Raw genomic sequence first — 21426 nt, 5'->3', positions numbered from 1 at the left:
AAAAAATTGGCAACACTAACATCCGTCGGACAATGGAGCGCGGGAAAATGTCCGCCATTTTTTGGTACGGGTCTTTCTACGGTTTTATGTTATTTTCAAAATAAATAGTTTTGTATTATTAAAAGGACTGTTCCGGCGAGATTATCCACGAAATATATTAGTTTATTACACATTTATTTTAATATACAGGTTGAAGTTTGATCATAATCAGCACCTGTTTTTTACTGGTGGTAGGACCTCTTGTAAATTTGCACGGGTAGGTACCACCACCCCGCCTATTTCTGCCCTGAAACGGTAATGCGTTTCGGTTTGAAGGGCGGGGCAGCCGTTGTAACTATACTAAAACCTTAGAACTTATATCTCAAGGTGGGTGGCGCTAATACGTTGTAGCACCTATCTAAGCAATAAAAAAAATCGATAATTCGAATGTGGGACTGTTCTTATCCATTTCTCTCTCGAAGGCCGGCAGAGTCAGACTAGCATTCTAAGTTTTATCAAGCTTTGCTGTTCTGAGCCTTGCGTATCAAAAAGTCCGGTTAATTTAACCCTGGACTTGATATAGCTTTGCCTCATTTCGAAGGTATTAGGATCTCATTAATGAAAAAAAAAAAAACAACTGATCGGTATGTCAGAGCCATCCTCTATACTATGCACCTTTGTTGTACACATACAATGTGAGGGAGACAAAAGAATGCTTCGGTATTCATAGGGGGGAGGCGACGAACCGTGTGCCAACTTGTCGATGACGATGACTTAGGGATGTTCTCGGTACAAGATGCACCGGATGTATTATATCGATAATAATTGTTTTATTTTTTCTCTTTTTTTCTATTATTAAGGTATTCTTTAATTTTAAAAATATTTTTACTCTATGCTAATCAAGGACACTTGTTTAATGTTATACAAACGTAAGATACTTTGGTTTTTTATAAGCAGTTGAACTAACAAGATGGCGATTCAAACATTCATTTTCATCATATTTAAATTAAGTTTACATGAGAATTCAATATTTTTTTTACATAGTACATAGGTCACCATTAATTTATTTACACGCCTTTCATTAGTTTGGTATGTGTTTCTGTTTGTAACTGAATCTTGGAACGTAATTTTCACTATATATTTTATATGACCACCACCGATTCCTACCATGATACGTTTTGAAGCTTAGGGCCAAAGGGGGATCCAGGGGGCGCGGCATGGGGTCATGACCCCCCCCCCCCTGAGCTGCTTCCAAGACTTAGGTGAACCACTAATTGAACATAATGATTTTATTTATATATTTTGTCACCATACAGTATTTATGTAACTACATACCTTCAATATTTAATTAATTTAATATAATATAATAACTTTGTATGATGGCAGAATGAACGCATCGAAAATTTTACTATGTGACCCCCTCCTGGCGCCAAAGCTGGATCCGCCCTTGCTTAGGGCTTGTACCTCAAGGTGAGTAGCGGCACACCATCCGACTTTGGAACGAGCTCCCCTCCACGGTGTCTCCCGAGCGCTATGACATGTCCTTCTTCAAACGAGGCTTGTGGAGAGTACTTAACGGTAGGCACAGCTTGGCTCTGCCCCTGGAATTCCTGACGTTTATGGGTGACGGTAACCACTCATCATCAGGGGGAAGGGCAATAAAACAAATTACGTTGTTGATGTCTATAAGCTCTAATAACTACTTAACATCAGGTAGACCATGAGCTCGTCTCCCATCTAAGCAATAAAAACATGTATTTAGTTTTTTGACTGGGACTGTGACATTATTAACTTCGTTCCATTATGTGAGTCTTTTTTTTTTATTTCTACCTGATAGCTAATAGCCTTGAATGGCTATGTCAGCGTAACCGGGCGAGCGGTGGGTCGTAATTACCGAGGGAAGATCGATAAATAAAAACATTTTATCGAAAACATTTGCCGCATGCCGCATCACGTCACTAAATACGAAATAGACATTGCCACTTGATGACTCCTGCGTTTCTTCGTATTGAGGACCGAAAACCATGGCTCAGGACACAGTCTAAGTTCCTTGCAAATATTACATTTCGGTATTGTAAAAAAATATGTGATGGATTTGTGGAGGAGTGAAAAGAATGGACAAGAGAGACAAAGGCATGAGTGTATCAGAGGAAGTGCGAAAGTAGCTACCGTATCGTATGTCGTATCACTCTTGTCAGAGCGGTCGTGGTCGTCATCCAGCATCATTGTTGTGGGCAGATGTTATGCGCCTCACGAGCAATCGCCACTCCACGAGCCTGGTGCACTCATGCAAACAGCAGCCAACTGCCGACTTGATCTGGTCGGTCCATCGCATGGGCACCCCTCCACGCGGTCTGGTGCCTTCTACTTTGCCCTGAACGACAAAGCGCTCTGTGGAGTCATTTCCCCGCTACAGTAGCTACAGCGATTGATAAATTAAAACGGAGACGGTCAACGTGGTATGGACATGTGACGTGTAGAGAAGAGAAGCATGTGACTGGGAGATGTATGGAAACGGCAGTGCAAGGTAGAGGGGGAAGTGGTTGACCGAAGAAGACATGGTCGTCGTAGCCTAAAGGATAACACGTCCGGTGCATTCGTGTTGAGCGATGCACAGGTGTTCGAATCCCGCAGGCGGGTACCAATTTTTATAATGAAATACGTACTTAACAAATGATCACGATTGACTCGCGCGGTGAAGGAATAACATCGTGTAATAAAAGTCAAACCTGCAAAATTATAATTTGCGTAATTACTGGTGGTAGGAACTCTTGTGCATCCGCACGGGTAGGTACCACCGCCCTGCCTATTTCTGCCGTGAAGCAGAGTAATGCGTTTCGGTTGGAAAGGGTGGGCAGCCGTTATAACTATACTGAGACCTTAGAACTCACATCTCTAGGTGGGTGGCGGCATTTAGATTGTAGGTGTCTATGGGCTCCGGTAACCACTTAACACCAGGTGGGCTGTGAGCTCTTCCATCAATCTATGCAATAAAAAGAACGGAACAGAATGGAGAATGGAAAAGATTAATTGGCTGTGCCGACCCCACCTACCGGGATAAGGTCTCCGTATCTTATTAAGCAAATATCCTTTCACCCCTAGATATGTTATTTAAAAGCGCAGAGACAACTGGATTTCAATAATGCTTTTTTAGGGAATCTAGTGCTTGGCTCAGGGCATGATGCTGTGAAGTTTGGTAGCCATCAGATCAAACATGTCGACCAAAAAAACGAGTCGGGTCTTAAGTAAATTTTTTAAAAATAATTATTAATTTCAAATTTATTTTTCATCTCCATTAAATTTACCACATCGATATTTCACCCTATGTATATAACGATTTACGTCCTTAACATCTAATATTTAAAGCACATTTTCGATTCCCGAAGCTTCGTACTGGACTTTGTGGTACCGTAAAAGCTCACGTATCGCCAGCAATTAGTATGGATGTAGATTCATTAACGAACGCACACTCGACAGGCAAACCTCAACTTTACGAACTTTTCAAAGCTTTTTTCATAGTATCCAACTGTTTATTTCGCTTTCGGAAATATACAATTTATTAAAATGTATTTTTAGTGCCGCCATTAAGTTAGCGCAATATAATTTTTATACGCATGTTGTTCAAAACTTGACAAGTAACATCGATGTTTTTCCCATATTGCAGCCACATTAGTGTTTTGGTAACAGTACGATAATCTATACTAATATTATAAAGCTGAAGAGTTTGTTTGTTTGAACGCGCTAATCTCAGTAACTACTGGTCCGATTTGAAAAATTCTTTCAGTGTTAGATAGCCCATTTATCGAGGAAGGCTATAGGCTATATATATAGCATCACGGTAAGGCAAATACAAATGGAGCACCAATAAATAATGTTTCAAAACAGGGGTTTAGTTAAATAGCTCCTTCACATTCTATGGGTAATTCAAAAATATTTTCACTTTCTATGTAAATGAAGTGGCGGGTAAAATTTAGCGTTATGCCAAAGTAACTATTCCACGCGACGGAGTCGCGGGCAAAAGCTAGTTATCTAGATATATGATATATAACATCACGCTAAGACCAATACAAGCGGAGCACCAATAAAGAATGTTTCAAAATCGTGCGCTGAAGAAACGGTTAAAGTTTTGCTAAAATAATGTATGACAGAATTGTTGACCTATAAAAGACCTTTTTTTTTTTTTATTGCCCTTGTATGCAGACGAGCATACAGCCCACCTGATGGTAAGTGGTTACCGTCGCCCATGGACTTCAGCAATGCCAGGGACAGAGCCAAGCCGCTGCCTACCGTTTAATACTCTCCACAAGCCTCGTTTGAAGAAGGACATGTCATAGCGCTCGGGAAACACCGTGGAGGGGAGCTCATTCCATAGCCGGATGGTACGTGGCAAAAAAGACCTCTGGAAACGCACTGTGGATGACCGCAGTGGCTCCAGGTAGTATGGATGAACTCTACTCCGGTGGCGGGCGGTGCGATGGTAAAAACGAGATGCCGGTATCATCTCGAACAATTCCTCAGAGCACTCCCCATGGAACATACGGTACAAAATGCAGAGGGAACCGAAGTCCCTAAGTCCCGAAGACCTAAAAAAAGTCCGCGACAGCATATGTCTATACGTTAAGGTTGGCTCACTTTAACGTTTTTTATGCTAACCAAATTGGTTCTAAAATAAAGTATTATTTGTGCTATATTCCACGCGGACGAAGTCGCGGGCGAAAGCTAGACATATCTTTTGTCGTGTCTCTCTTGTCAGAGCGGTCGTGGTCGTCATTCGGTATCATTGCTGTGGGCAGATGTTATGCGCCTCACGAGCAATCGCCGCAGTTTGTGGTGTGAGCCTGGTACACTCATGCAAACAGCCACCAACTGCCGGCTTCATTTGGTCGGTCATGGGCAACCTTCCACGCAGTCTGGTGCCTTCTACTGTTCTATATTTAAACATATATAGGTATGTTTATCAGTCTCTGGTATCCATACCATAAGAAATCCTAAATTGGGGCCGGAAAACCATGCACTGCTCTTTCTAGGGCTAGTGTTAGCAAACTGTCCCAGGTTGAGTTCGTGAGCTCATCTACTCAGCGTAGCTGGAATAGCTCCTTAGGCTAGCAGCGAATAGATAGGAAAAAAAAGTTATCAACACCTTACTGGTGGTAGGACCTCTTCCGAGTCCGCGCGGGTAGGTACCACCACCACCCTGCCTATTTCTGCCGTGAAGTAGTAATGCGTTTCGGTTTGAAGGGTGGGGCAATCGTTGTAAGTATACTGAGAACTTAGAACTTTAAGGTGGATGGCGCATTTACGTTGTAGATGTGTATGGGCCCCCATTAACCACTTAACACCAGGTGGGCTGTGGGCTCGTCCACCCACCTAAGGAATAAAAATAATAATAAAAAAAAACTATCAAAATTGACACGCGTCAAAAGTGAACTTTGCGAAGGACCGTAATACGCGCGCGCACTGCCACGCAAAGTTTGAACGTCGGCGACCTTTGACTCACAGACGACTGTGAATTATCGAACTTTGTACCTTATTTGATGACCTTTGGAATGAACTAGGGTTTTTAACCGACTTCAAAAAGGAGGTTCACCGATATAATATTTTTTGTGTTACCTAAATTGTTTTTAAAACCGATTTCGATGTTTTGTTTTTCAAAACTGGCGTTTCTCTTGTCTCGTTTTAACCGACTGAGTTTCTCGCCGGATCTTCTCAGTGGGTCGCGATTTCGATCCGGTGGTAGATTCAGCGAAGCACTGCTTTTTTTATGAATGAGGTATTACTGGTGGCCCAGAGGCCTGTCCAGTTTCACCAGGACAGGTGGGCGAGCAAAGGCTCAGCCTGGAGCGGCGAAGCACTGCTCTTGCTAGGGCTAGTGTTAGCAAATTCTCTCAGATTGAGTCCCATGAGCTCACCTACCAGTAACAGCGTGGCCAAAATAGTCCCTTAATCCACCAACAATGTTCTCATTTTGTTTTGTTGAGGTCAATTTTCTTTTTTAATCTTTGTCTATTGTAACAACCGTTATTTTAAACTGAGATGTGTTTGCGTTGCAAGCAGACACGGTCTGAGCACGGATTTCGATTCGTGAAGTTGTCACTGTCAATAAGCAATAAAGCTAAGGGATGTTTAAAAAAAAAACAATTCAAAGTTTATGGTTATTGAAGTGGGCATCAAACCGTGAAAAGCCGTTGACGGTCTGAAGTCTATGTAAGCTCATAAACACGGTAACAGTAAGCGAGATAATGGTAGTAACGCGCCTAAGCTCACTAAAAGCATTTGATCAACCTCTAAACTTTTACGGATAGTAGGACCTCTTGTGAGTCCGCACCGGTAGATCTTCCTATCTCTGCCGTGAAGCAGTAATGCGTTTCGGTTTGAAGGGTGGGGCAGCCGTTGTAACTATACTGAGACCTTAGAACTCATATCTCAAGGTGGGTGCCGGCATTTATGTTGTTAATGTCTATGGGCTCCGGTAATCACTTAAGACCATAGTAAAAAAAAACTTAGAACTAATTTTAATCAAATAAATAAATTAGAAATAAACGTAATCTTAGAATAAATTTTAATCAGGTTAATCTCGATTTTATTTTAGGAGGGTTAATGACAAAGGGAAGATCTTCCACCGAGCGGATGTAATTGCTCCGTATACCCGTGGTCCAAATGTTGTTGTTTTTTTTTCCTAACTATTCTAATAAGAGTATGTGAGCTCACGGGGCCCTAACCTGACAGCGTTGCTAACACTAGCCCTAGAAAGAGCAGTGTTTCGCAGAATCTGCCACCGGATCGGAAACGCGACCCACTGAGAAGATGCGGCGAGAAACTCAGTGGGTTTCTGTAAAATCTTGTGTTTTATTATGGCTACCCGCCATTGTTATTATTTTCATTTTACCATTATCGAAGAAAATACTACAACAGTAAATTACTTATTTTCCATTTTTTTGGTATGTTTTCATTCTACATTGAACCACAGTCCTACTCGAAAAAGTGTAGTAACAGATTTTGTGCGCGTCAAAATAAGACGTCAGTATTTTGATTTAAATAAGCCCTTAGCTTGTTAAGGTAGAGTGCTTTCCCGCTGTTTTTTTCTTCTTCTAAAAAGCTCATGCCTAAAATCTACATATTTTGTACATACTGTACTTACTTTACTGTAGATTATTCTCTAATTAATAGTGAATATCGCTCATCCCTCTAAATCATAAATCCTTTCCAAACTTGTTTACAAAAACATCGAGGTATCCATGTTGGAGGTAATACATAGTTAACAGATAATAACATTTATTTGACTCCTAAAAAAACATCGTTGCCAAGGCATTAATAAAACGAATAAAAAAAAAAGAATATTCATTCCGAATTTCAAAAATAGAAGACCAAAACTATAGCGCTCCGTTACGCGTTCCGTTTTAATACATTAACAATTCCTTCAAATTTCAACCTTCGTTTGTATGATTTACAGCTTCGATTTGAATGTCGAAAAACATTTGTACAGATCAACGTAGAGGGCCAAGTGACAAGATTTGTGGTTCTCTTAATTTTCAGGCAAAGGGTATAATTGACAAAGATGCCGATATAAACTAGAAATCGAATTAGCCCAATCATAAATTTCTATTAACATTTTGTGTCGTTTAAAAACTAATACTCCTTTCGTTTTTAATTTTTAATTTTGATAATTATGGTATTTATCCATTGCCGCCATTTACAAAATAAATAAATAAAACATATTTATGTGTAATTTAAGCGATCCCATTTGCGATGTTCATGATATATTTATACTTACAAATCAACAAATCATAGAGTATATTTTACGCTTTTTACTTAGTATTTTTACAGTGGATTTTTTTGTATTATTTCAATTTTACTTTAACCTTTTCTTGCAATCTTTTATTGCTTCGATGGGACGAGCTCACAGCCCACCTGGTGTTAAGTGGTTACTGGAGCCCATAGACATCCACAACGCAAATGCGCCATCCACCCTGAGACATAAGTTCCAAGGCCTCAAGTACAGTTACAACGGCTGCCCCACCCTTCCCTTTCTTCCCACCCTTAATACTAGAATATAATTTTCATACCATAATGATAGTAAGTGCGAGTCGAACACTGTTATTGACAGAAAATAGTATTACTTTTTGAGCTTATAACTTACACTGTGTTACAAAGAAGGGGTCGCAAACTCGTAAATATGTCTGGTTTTATAGTCGGGCGTACCCTCGCCCTGGTGTAGGGGTAGCGAACGTTTTTCTTTATTTTTCATCCTTATTCTAGACTTTGTTAGCGGATCCCGATTGCTTATCTGTTTTATTTGATTTCAGGATTTAAGATTTCCGTTTAACATTAAGAATGGGTTTACAATGATTGAAGGAACATTCGCCGGGTTTAGACTGTTTAAGTCTAAAAAAATTATAATGGTTACTGCATCAAAAAAAAAATTACTTGAGCTTATGGAGAAAAGACGCTGGAAGCACAATTAAAAAAAAAAATTCGGTGTGCACAGCATGTTACGTAATTTAAAAAAATCACCAAAAGTTTTTAGCTTAAATTCGTTGACTCTCCACACTTCCCTCCGTTCATGAGAGCTACATTCATATCGTACTGCTTGCAACACTGGCGTTGGGTAAGGTTTGGAGTTATAATTATTAGCAGCTTACAGCTTCCAACTTTTCCAACTTGTCTCCCATGTAAGATAGCTCTTCTTACCTCTACCCTTCATACTCGAGATCTAAAAGTTCTAAAATACGAAGGCCGTCATTGTTATCAGCCTAACCCTGAGTTCGATTATCAAACTAAGCTAATTAAAAAAAAATCATTATTAATTCGAAATTCAAACGCAGACGGAAGCCCGTAATATAACTAGTAAAAAAATAATAAAAAATAATCCTGTTTAGTTCAACGATGGCTAAACACAAAGTACACCCTGTTGAGTAATTTCACTATATTTCACCTGCCCTGGTAAAACTGGAAAGGTCTTCGGGCCACCAGTAATCTCTAAAGCTAAAAAAAAACTATAACTAAAACGCGCACATGTAAAGTCTTGAATTCCTTTCAGATTTAAATATTCTCAATAAAATAGATAAGCAATGCATCCTTTGCTAAATATAATCTGTAATTTATGCGATCGAAAAACATTTTTTTTTTAAATTTTGAATGAATTCATGGAATTATATAAAATTGTTGACATAGAAAAAAAATGCTGTGTTAACACTAATCGTATGCACAATTGCAACACTAAGAACTGGGGCATTCGTTAAAATAGAAAACGTTGATAATTATTGTTTTCTAAATATACGTAGGTATAACCTTAAATTATTTGTTGTTGGCTTTTAAAACAAAAACAAAAATGTCGGTCAGCGAAAACGGCTACCTGCTCTCCTCGTTCGAACTAACAAAAACGAAATTTAATTACAAAACGAAAAATGTTCTAACGATCCCCCAGAAATGGCTCCATATTTAATCTGTGTGAAGTTTTTTGGCGGCAATTTTGATCGCAGAATCAGATGATGTATTGCCACAGATAGCCCCCCCGTATTGCATACGTTTTGTTTTTGCATTGGGAGTACCTAATTATCGTTTTGTTACATTGTAGTATTGATAAATCAAATTAGGATTTACAGTAAGTAAATGACTGACTACAATATGATTTTTTTAATACAATATAACTTATTTTCATTAAAATTTTTCTAAACTACAGGTTTAATGAGAGAATCGTTGGGAATAATTTAGTTTGATTTGGAATAAAATCCTAGTTTAGTCTGTATAGCGAAAATACAGCGATGCCTTTGGTAAAGCTGCTTTCAGACTACGCTATTAAATATACGCTATTATATTATAACATAATAGCTTATAGTATATAGCTCATAGCACAACAATATCGCGCACCATACATTGTTAAGGACCCGTTCACACTGTACCTATACATTTTTGGCTAACTATACGCTGCTATACTATATGGCACTATGGTATAGCGTATTCTGAAAGTAGCTTAAGGCGTTAAAGGCATAGTGATGTGTTATAACCTACGTGGTTGCGTAAAGGACAAAAGTGGCCTATCCTAATTTTTTTAATATTCGTGGTTCTACTATATTGCAATTTATTTAAAACATAATAAATTTTGATGCAAAACCGGCCTATCCCTAGTTTTTTTTTGTTTTATTTTTATTGCTTAGATGGGTGGACGAGCTCACAGCCCACCAGGTGGGTTAAGTGGTTACTGGAGCCCATAGACATCACGCAAATGCGCCACCCACCTTGAGATATAAGTTCTAAGGTCTCAAGTATAGTTACAACGGCTGCCCTACCCTTCAAACCGAAACGCATTACTGCTTCACGGCAGAAATAGGCAGGGTGGTGGTACCCACCCGTGCAGACTCACAAGAGGTCCTACCACCAGTAAAGTTTCGCCCATAGATAGCAGATGGCTTTGTCAACATTACTTTTTGTGCGTTTTGTTTTTGCCTATGAGGCAGTGTAAAAGTCAATTCAGACCTCATTGTCTCCGAACTTACTATATTAAGCTCAGGTAAGCTTAGACCACTTTTGCGCTGACGGCCTCAAATATTACAAAACGTTTGAGATTTCGACCTCAAATCGAACGGTACACAATAACCACACAGAAGTTTGGACCTTGAGCCCGTACCCGATAAAACAATAGAAAACAACAATGAATCATCTGTACCGCCATCTCCGTGCTTCAAGATCGAATATCAGACGATCACGAGAATTCAAATAGCACAATTAAATTTCAAGAAATGTTAACGGACCCATAAAATAAACAGCACGATGGTGAATCACGTTAACAACATACCTATTGGCGAATTGAGTCGTCGTGGCCTAAAGGATAAGACGTCCTGTGCATTCGTGTTGAGCTATGCACCGGTGTTCGAATCCCAGGCGGGTACCAATTTTTCTAATGAATTACGTACTCAACAAATGTTCACGATTGACTTCCACGGTGAAGGAATAACATCGTGTAATAAAAACCAAACCCGCAAAATTATAATTTGCGTAATTCCTGGTGGTAGGACCTCTTGTGAGTCCGCTCGGGTAGGTACCACCACCCTGCCTATTTCTGTCGTGAAGCAGTAATGCGTTTCGGTTTGCAGGGCGGGGCAGCCGTTGTAACTACACTGAGATCTTAGAACTGTTATCTCAAGGTGGGTGGCGCATTTACGTCGTAGATGTCTATGGGCTCCAATAACCACTTAACACTAGGTGGGCTCGTCCAGGTCCAGGTGGTGAGCTCGTCCACCCATCTAAACAATAAAAAAATAAAAAGTATTATAATATTAGGGGTGCAACATTAGAACTCAAATGGTTATAATTGCAATGTTCAAACGTCATCGATTAACAACTCAGTCATCCGTGACCACAAAATGAAATGAGCATTGAGACTGTTAGCAGCTCTTTTAAATTATACATTACGTGTTATAATTTGTATCACCACGAGGTATTCCTAGACGAGATGGTTGACGGGTCTCACGCATTTTGATCTGAGAGGCATCCTTAAATGTACCAACAATAAATGATAAGCTCGGCTTATCTTCTATCGTTGGTATGTTTAACGTGGACTCGCCTTTAGCCCACTGAGTTTCTCGCCGGATCTTCTCAGTGGGTCGCGTTTCCGATCCGGTGGTAGATTCTGCGAAGCACTGCTCTTACTAGGGTCAGTGTTAGCAGCACCCCGGTTTGAGCTCGCCTACACACGTTAGGGCGAAGCTGAAATAGCCTCTCAAGGCTATCAGCATAGGTAAGAAAAAAAAAAGCGGTCTCGCCACCTGAGCAATTTTGACCTAAAAAACAATATCAGTTATCCTACGCCTTTCCTTGACTGAAAGTATGTGATGCCTTCTCAATCTCGTCTCCTAGTTGGGATCATACACTTCAGTTTTGAATTGAAGATACTTCATAAATTTGATTTTTTTTTATGATTAAAGGATTACTGGTGGCCTGGAGGCTTTCCAGTTTCACCAGGACAGGTGGGCGAGCAAAGGCTCAGCCAGGAGGGGTAGGATTTGCTAACAGCTGCCCGAGCACCTCCGAAGGGGACCTAACAGCTCAAGAGCAACTGTTTCGCGAATGAATCTACTACCGGATCGGAATTGCGACCCGCTAAGATCCGGCGAGAAACTCAGCGGGCTGATGCATGTGTTAGGTTGCACGTAGACCTCTTTGTCGAGTTCGACGCGTACGGTTACCGGGGTCCCTAAGGCTGCTCCTAGTGTTAGAGCTGAAGGCGTCTAATGCAAAGGTAATTGGATCTGATGTATCCGTAAGGACGTGTCTAGGGCGCCGACGGTGACTGGCTCCTGCGTGATCAGCGGGGAGTAGTCAGCGGCGGCAACGATAAGACGATTATCATGACCCCTTATCGAAGTACCGTTCCGACACTGACTTCATGTATTTTATATCGCGAAATTCACGCATGACCGCAAGCTTCGTGTGCCTTTGAAGTAAGTTAAAAAAAAGTTCCAAAATAGGAAAGTTATCCTTTAATAATGAGCTACGGGGAATGGCCGTTCGTCTTTTATATATGCGGCACGTTTGGTCTCAAGTCACATGATAATGCCACCTCGGTCGAGTTGCGAAAACGGAATCAAAATCTTTCTTGCTTCAAGTCAAAGATAGGAAATAATGTTATTCCTTTACGTGTTTCTTCCTTGGGTCACACAGATAATCAATTTATTCAGTTCTTGTTATCCTTAAACCGTCACAATAGCATCACTGCGAGTCAACTTACATGTTACAAGTTAGGTCATAGAAGTTTCATGTTGCACGTGAATGTGACTCGCGGAATTCATTTAAAGATTCATTTGATTGGAGTAAGTGCGTTAGCGTGGTTAAGATTTAGAGTATCAAGCTGCTAATATAATGTGAATGAAAATTGATATAGGAGTTATTGTCTGAAGGGTTGGGGATCTATTTAGACTCTGCAATGTCCACTGACACTCCCAAGTATATTTTATACAAAGGGACAAAGCACATGATGTCATTTTAATAATTTTAGTACCTACATTATTTATAGAACAAAGTTAAAAATTTAATAACTTTGCCATCCCCTCCATGATGAGCTTCCTAACTGTGCGCACATGTGTCTCAGCTTCTTCTTATAATCTTTGTAGGAAGAATACGGCCTATACATACTGCAACTGCTGTGGATAGTGCGTTTTTAGAGATGTACATAGGAATATTCATGTCACTCATGTACTGCCCTATTTAGAGCATTATATTCTTATGTCACAAAGCATCAAACAGGCCCCTCTTCAAGCTATTTTATTGGACGGTTATACTATAGCTAAGTATAGTATAGTATAACTATAGTATAGAGTAGTATAAATATAATATATTAAGTAAGTAAAAGTATAGTATAGTTTAAAACATTGGAGCAAGATACTCAAGAAAATGTTTACTTACATTTGAAAAATGAATTGACTGACATTACAATTATTTGGCTGAGTTAGTATTTTTATTTTTATACATTTCTTTCAATGTACTCATTTGAACATTCAACCAAAATCATAATTCTTAGAAAAACAGAAAAACAAATTCTAGTATACCATGTATGCATTAAAATGATTAATTATAAATTATTGAACATGAATTTATATTTTATTCCATTGAACCTAAAAAGTTTGCCAATAATAGGTACTCATTTCTTTCTGCTGCTTTTTGTTTTAAACATACTTTTCAATTATGGCATAATTAAGATAATATATTGTAAGCTGTCTTAAAATTGCAAAATTTAAAAAAAAACTTAATTTTTTTTTTAATTTATTTATTTAATTCATGGTTTCGGCTTCTATATGTTGAATACTAAATATAAGAATTAAAGGTCTCGGATATTAGTAAAATATTTAGAGAGAAACATCTCTGTGAATCATTATCGTATTCACTATAATTAATCACATTCACGATCGCCGTACAATAAATCATAATAAAACATGTTCGACGGTGAATAGGACTACATAGGCTGTAAGAACAAACATCCGGCCCTAACAATAACATTAAAAACAAAACATCACACACGCTGTCACATCAAAGCGGTTTCCAGTTAAAACGTGCAACAAATTATACGTATCCTAACAAATTCCCATTAAATATCTGTGGCTGCCAGGCTGAACCTATAAATAGTCTACAAAGGACGAAAGGACTTACCGATTAAAATGAGCGTGAATAAAACGAAACGTATCACAGCCATTTTAGCGAACTGGCACAAAATAATTTAAATATTTGAATTAAGAATGTTATGTTTGACTTTTGTTCATTTTTTTTTAATTATTAGAAGACGAATGGAAGAATCATAACAAGAATTTATGGAAGCACGCGGACGATTTGACGCAACCAACCGCACTGTATCGCGTCCAAAGATGAGCTAAAAGTTGGGGTTCAAAAGCTGTGCTTTCTATGTACAGCACACATCTATGAGACTTTAATTCACAGACGCACACATGTTTAATTTTATGGAAACCAGACATGGGCTAACTTCATTGGGTATTTGACAGTTCATTCACACCTAACTCGTCCTGAAATATGGGTTAAACAAACAATACATCTAACTTTATTATATAACTAATTACACATATTTCGTATATTAATCAATATTATAAAACATAATAAATGGTGAAAATCAAGATAAAATCATACAAAAATCAAAACCACAATTATATTATCGAAGTTTAATAATAGATGGCGCTTTACAGAATTATCTTGTATTATCGACCGATACTAGATGGCACTATATTGCAATAAATGTATTTATAATTTTATGAGGTGTCCAAGTTTTATTTTGAAGGACTTGTAACATTTTAGGATAAACTTTGCCAGCATTCATTATTTTAGTACATACAAAATTGAGTTTACTTATATAAAGTCGGAATATACTGGTGGTAGGACCTCTTGTGAGTCCGCGCGGTTAGGTACCACCACCCTGCCATTTCTGCCGTGAGCAGTAATGCGTTTCGGTTTGAAGGGTGGGGCAGCCGTTGTAACTATACTGAGATCTTAGAACTTATATCTCAAGGTGGGTGGCGCATTTACGTTGTAGATGTCTATGGGCTCCAGTAACCACTTAACACCAGGTGGGCTGTGAGCTCGTCCATAAAAAATAAATTTTAAAAATAAATAAATAAAACTTATCTTGGTATCATTTAGTTTTTAATGTACAAAATAAATAAAAAATGCAGTTTAAACATTTTTCTTACTGCTAAAATGATGTTTAGCAAATGTTTGAGCTACGATCAAGGGGAACACTAACGTAGCATCTGCATATAGCTTCACTGGATTCGCATTAGGTCTGATTTTGCCCCACGAGACTGCTTCGTCGGGCCTGGCACCTGCATCACTGCCGTCAAATTCACTGGCCGTGTTCACGTACACAGCGTAATCAGCACCATTACGCATCAGATTTGCGTTACAAATATGATGTTTGATCAAACCCCCACCTAATATTATGACTCCAGTGTTGTTGGCTTTGACGGCCATGGTGTTCAATCTGCGCAGGTCTCCCAATATGTCTATGATCAGTCCGGGACGCTTAAACGAGTGGAAGTACATCATGTCGCCTAAGGATCCATCAGTCAATGCGGGACTAAATATAGGTATGTTGTTCCTCCAAGCCCAATAGCACACTGAGCTCTCATTGTTAATCCTCTCCCCTAACCGGGCTGTGATGCGCGACGGACTCCAAACAGTACCCTCTTTCATCTGTTCAGAGATCATCTCGTCCAACAATGGAGTGACCCACTCCTCAAACAAACAATAATTATCATTTGGCACCAACAAATTGCCTATCCTGTTTATACCTCGTGTTCTTAACACTTTCCCGCTTAAATTAAAATCACCTACATAGGTCGGAGCGATGCATTTTATCAAGTCTTCCTCGATCCCTCCAGCTGTAGTCACAATCACATCCACAAGCTTATTTTTAACTAAAAAACGGATCGTGTCTCTCAGTCCCGAGGATATCATGTTAGAAGTATACCCGAGGAATATAGTACAGTTAGTTTTCTTCTTAATAAACTGGTCTTCTTCATAACAATCGCTGTTTTCTTCGGTTAACGGAACCGCTCGGCTTTTGAGCATATTATTGATTTCGACGACAGTTTTACCGAAATTCGTGGCCTGAAATCCGGAGTTAGCGTAAGATTCGAGTATTTTATTGTAATCGGTTCCATTTTCCCAGTCGTAGCCCGCGACTATCGGTGTTTCTGCAGGTAAATCTTGGCTCGGTTGCAGAACCGCATTTACGGCAATATTTGGGGCTACTTTAACAGGTTTTTCGACGTTGCACGGGATTTCCATAGCTGTTTTTGTTATTTTCCAGATCAATTACCCATAATACCCTTAATATAAATCAACGTCCCAATCGAAAATATTTTAATCTAATAAATAAATTTAGTTTGATTTGAATTGTCATTGGTCAATAATGTCATTTGACATTACTGACTGAGAGCTGTCAGTTGTCACCGGTTTAAATTTTATAAATAAAAAGGCACTAGATCACTACACATAGTTTCTCAAAAGTCGTATTGACACACGAATTATCTACAGAACTGTATGCTTAGGTAATTATCTAAATGAGACATGAGCTTAAAGAACACAACGGCTAACTGACACGGAGTTATAGTACAAATAGTTAAAAATCAAAATGTAAAAAGGACAATAGGAAACCATTCCAAAACACTGATTCTATTCAATTCCAGTTTGAAATAAGCGATAACCTATATATATATATATGTCGTGGTTAACGACTTTTAGTAATATTAAGACGTTGTTTTGACTTTTTATAAACTGAGTTCAACCAAATACGAGTGATGACGGAAACTACCGCTTAGCCAGCCCCGCTGCGCTGACATATATTTATACACACAAATAATAACCAGCCACATAATTGGCGGTTTGCGCTCTAATCGATAGATCTACTGTGGAATCATTAGATATATTTAGTGAAATAAAATTTCAATATGTAACTAAAATGTCAGTACTATAAATTAAAGAAACTCTCTTGTTTTATAATTACTCACTTCAAGAGCTTATCCTCAATTGGTACTATTTTTTTACTACGCTTTTATAAACTTGTATCAATCTCTCTACCTATCTAATTTGTATATCTTTTAACGTTAATTTCCACAATTTTAAAATGTCAAATTGATTTAAAAATTTGTACACGTATCGAGATTCGATTACAGTACAATAATTTTAATAAGTTGTTGTTATAAACTGTGCAAGATAACAAGGAATAAAACGATATTTTTTTTCAAGTCGACCTTTTACTTAATTAACGATTTTTTTTAAAACTACAATGTAAATAGTATTTTTTTTTTTTGTAGTCCGTTGCTGATTGAGAAACAAGTTTTATGAAAATTAAATTATTATCCGTCAAGTACATACAATAATAATGATGTAGGAGAAGGCCGGCATATTTGTGGTAAGATGTGCTTGTATTCGACTTTCTACGCATGCGCAGGTGTTACGTATGTGTTAAGCAAACGGGATTTGACACAGTGTAGCTAATGTTCAAAGGGTCATTCGTATTTCAACGTTCACGGACTTAGTTTTTCTTATGTTTTTATTATATTACTAGCTGTACTCGCCCGCTTCGCTGGGCATTTAAACTTAACATTATTATTTATTGTCATTATTATTAGGGAGTTTAACACTCATATAAATATTAGCCTATCCATTAAGTACATGTATTTTCTACAGTCAATCGGATGCATGGTTCAGGTGGTGGATGTTCCGTTATAACTAACGGTAGATTTGTATATTAGTATAGATTTGTAGTATTTGTATAGATAGTAGTCTCAAGATGGGCGGTGGCATTGACGTGCTTGATGTTTATATGCTCCGGTGACCATTTAAGACCTAGAGGACCGGGAACTCGTTTACCTATTTTATCAATAAACAAAAGCAAATATAATAACCTCATATCTTTATCTAAAATCCATTGCCTGAGATGTCCATTGACGTATTTGCCAAGCGCATCCATTAAGTACGTCATAATGCAGTGTCAGTTCATCCACGCTGAATCTGCAAGTCGCGTCACCAATCAAGTTCACTAGGTAGTGCTTTTAAAATCTATAATAAGTGAAAAAAAGCTCTTTAAAAACCTTGAAGTTTTAAACCTGAGTATCTGCGAACAATTTACACTGTGTCCGATCATGTAACCGCAAATGATACGAAACGAATGTATGCGGATAATTTTGTTAGATTTTGATCACCTTTTACAAATAAGATTTGTTTTAATAAATTAAATAATTGCGAGCTAATTACGCACGGTTGTCCGGCCCCAATTTAGGATTCCATGTGGTATAGGTACCAGAGACTGACAATCCTATATAACTAATGGTAGGACCTCTTGTGAGTCCACGCGGGCAGGTACCACCACCCTGCCTATTTCTGCCGTGAAGCAGTAATGTGTTTCGGTTTGGAGGGTGAGGCAGCCGTTGTAACTATACTTGAGACCTTAGAACTTATATCTCAAGGTGGGTGGCGCATTTACGATGTGGATGTCTATGGGCTCCAGTAACCACTTAACATCAGGTGGGCTATGTGCTCGTCCACCCATCTAAGCAATAAAAAAAACAGCAGTCTGAACATCACATAGAGAAAGATCGAGGGACTACTGATTACCCTTTTTTTTATCGCTTAGATGGACCGTCGAGTTCACAGCCTACCTGGTGCTAAGTGGATACTAGAGCCTATAGACATCTACAACGTAAATACGACACCCACCTTGAGATATAAGTTCTAAGGTCGCAAGTACAACGGCTGTCCCACCCTTCGAACCGAAACGCATTACTGCTTCACGGCAGCAATAGGCAGGGCGGTAGTATCTACCCGTGCGGACTCACAAGACGTCCTACCACCACCAGTCAAAAACGAACTTTTAACTACAAAGATAAATGTTGCGTATTAATCGAAAAACCTTTCATAACTCGATATAAATATGCTTTTTTACGTATGTAGTTACATCTAAATGTATTTGTAAACATATTTGCCGTAATTGTGTTTTCTGTTTCGTAAAAAAACAAAGGAATTTCATTACGACAATTTTATAACACGGCCTTCAAAGCACAATGCATTCGACGAACGACAAATAAATGAATAACACTTTATGTAAACAACGTGAAATGATGCAAATGACAGTTTGCGCCAATATATTGGAACCAATGACCAAATATTGACCAACAAACAACATTACACGTATTAGGTACATACATTTTTTGCAATCACTGACCATTACACTTTAATCTAAAATAAATATTGTTTTTTTTTCTAATTCATTAAAACCTTTTATTTCAGAAACCAGCCCACTTTAATCTATTCCAATTACGAAGTCCCGTTTGACAGATTTTATTATCTATATATTAATACGTGAAGCAGAAACTTTGTATCCTTTTTTACGAAAATTGCGCGGACGGAGGAGTATGAAATCTTCCACACGTATTGCCTCAATCGATAAATAAAAGACCTAAACTTTTGTATAAAATAAACATAAGACAAACAAAAGGAATTCGTTCGACGAGAGACAGCAAAGGAAAAACAAAATTGTTAAGTATTTTTATTTAATTCCGAGAATTTTCATATTTATCTACCTTTTAAACCTTATCTGGACTTCCACAAATAATTCAAGACCAAAATTAGCCAAATCGGTACAGCCGTTCTCGAGTTTTAGCGAGACTAACGAACAGCAATTCATTTTTATTTAATATATAGATTATGCGTAACGAAGAGTTATGTTCTAAAAAGTGTCGAAAGGGACTTCGTAATTGGAATAGGGTATAGTGTATATGGGCGCAAACGCCACTGTTGGCAATAATTAACATAATAATATATAGTTTAGTTTATTATATGTTAATATTTATTAACAAAAACTGTTATTCTACCATATTTAATAATTAGCAGACACTGTTTTGATGTGAAAATGTTCAGAATATGTTTAATGATTATATTATTGTTTAAAAACACAAATGACTGTATAAATGATTAAATATGAATAAAGCATAAATATTAATAATAATTTATATTATAATTAACAGTACTAATAATTTAATTAAGTATTGTAATTGTTATGCAATGATGTTGTTGGCGCCATCTATTATTAGGCTGGATAATAACAACGTTAGTTAATATTACTTAAAAGTAATTCATGTAAATTAAATTAAATGTGAGTCATGTAAAATCACTAAAATATGTATTTTGAATATTAAGCTATGTTTTGTGAATTGTTTCGCAGTAATTACATTTGTTTGTATAAAAGAAGTTGTAGTTGCTATAACCAACACAAAATGGCTAATTGTGTAAAAACCACTGAATAACTCAGGCGTGGCTTTTTGTTGTAAACAAGTAATGTTAAAGTTTTATAGAATTGTATTGTATTTTCATTGTAAAATAACTTATGTGTGTAAATCCTGGCTTAACGCCGACATGTACATAGACATCATTGAAATAATATTAAAATTACCATTTACATAAAATCTATTAAAAAAATATCTAAATATAAGTGGAAGCACACTCATACACAATCTGTATATTAATAAGTGTAATTGTCTATGACAATAGAACCTTAATAATGTTCAAATCCATAATTTCAATTAATTATAGTCGAATTTCGACTACAGAATTATTCTAAGGACTACAGAAGGACCACTACTAAGTATAAACACACACAAGCGAAAATAAATTGTTGAGTTCATTGTGTGCAGTCCGGTCCACTGCTGTCTTATCAGGTAATCCAGACCCATCCTCCAGGCGAAGACCTGCAGGTAGCTGTTGGAGCCACCGAAAAGATTTTTGTGTTTTTACCTCTCGTCCTTCATCATCATCTCGTAAACATCACACGACCACCCACCACGACTTTATGTCGATTGGGATAGATCCGATAAAAAATCTCTGTTGTGTTGCCAATGAAGTTACAATGTTTCTTGTAAATCAAAATAATGATCGGATTAAAAGTATAATAGCGAATAATAATAATTAAATGCTTGAATTTTCAATGCTCTTGAAATTGGATGCCAGAGTTGTGATGACAAAACTAATACCGGGTAATATTAGTTTCGGTACCTACTTGTGCCTTTGTTTCCTAACAAAGGCACAAACCTTGGCGCCTAACAAAGGTACCTACTTGTGCCTTTGTTAGGAAACAAAGGCACAAGTAGGTACCGAAACTAATATTATCATTCTCATAGGAATGAGGGCACTCGCGTAGCCGGACTTTTGGACTATTTCTGGTTCTGGTTTTTCGATGGCTTCGATAGAGAAGATGCATGTGACTAGGAGAGGTATGTATGTATGAAATGGTAGTGCAAGGTAGAAGGGGAAGAGGTTGACCGAAGAAGACATGGATGGAGTGTGTGAATGACGATATGAGAGGAGTGAGTGTTGAGATGAAAGTTGATAAAAGAGATAGTGAATAGTGAGAAGGTAGTGAAGCCCCCTTAACAACACCATGTTCAATAATCA

The 21426-nt window shown here is 37.9% G+C and overlaps 2 protein-coding genes across 2 annotated transcripts in view; both read right to left on the bottom strand.

Annotated features, from left to right (window-relative positions):
• The window catches only part of LOC101742691 (tyrosine-protein kinase-like otk), a 52130-nt gene extending 37170 nt beyond the window's left edge, over nt 1–14960 (bottom strand). Inside the window, exon 1 of the mRNA XM_038019960.2 lies at nt 14119–14960. Coding sequence (XP_037875888.1) covers nt 14119–14161 — 43 coding nt within the window. The 5' untranslated portion in view covers nt 14162–14960. The remainder of the gene's footprint in view (nt 1–14118) is intronic.
• Nucleotides 14961–15098: 138 nt separating this feature from the next.
• Dhs (deoxyhypusine synthase) lies at nt 15099–16386 on the bottom strand. Its single transcript, NM_001135885.1, has one exon. It carries the CDS (start codon nt 16261–16263, stop codon nt 15148–15150), a length of 1116 nt encoding a protein of 371 aa, NP_001129357.1. The 5' UTR covers nt 16264–16386; the 3' UTR covers nt 15099–15147.
• Nucleotides 16387–21426: the final 5040 nt, after the last annotated feature.

Source organism: Bombyx mori, chromosome 24 (genome assembly GCF_030269925.1).
Source record: "Bombyx mori chromosome 24, ASM3026992v2".
Taxonomy (NCBI): domain Eukaryota; kingdom Metazoa; phylum Arthropoda; class Insecta; order Lepidoptera; family Bombycidae; genus Bombyx; species Bombyx mori.
Note: the sequence above shows the minus strand (reverse complement) of the source record. Positions and strands in the feature narration are given on the sequence as shown.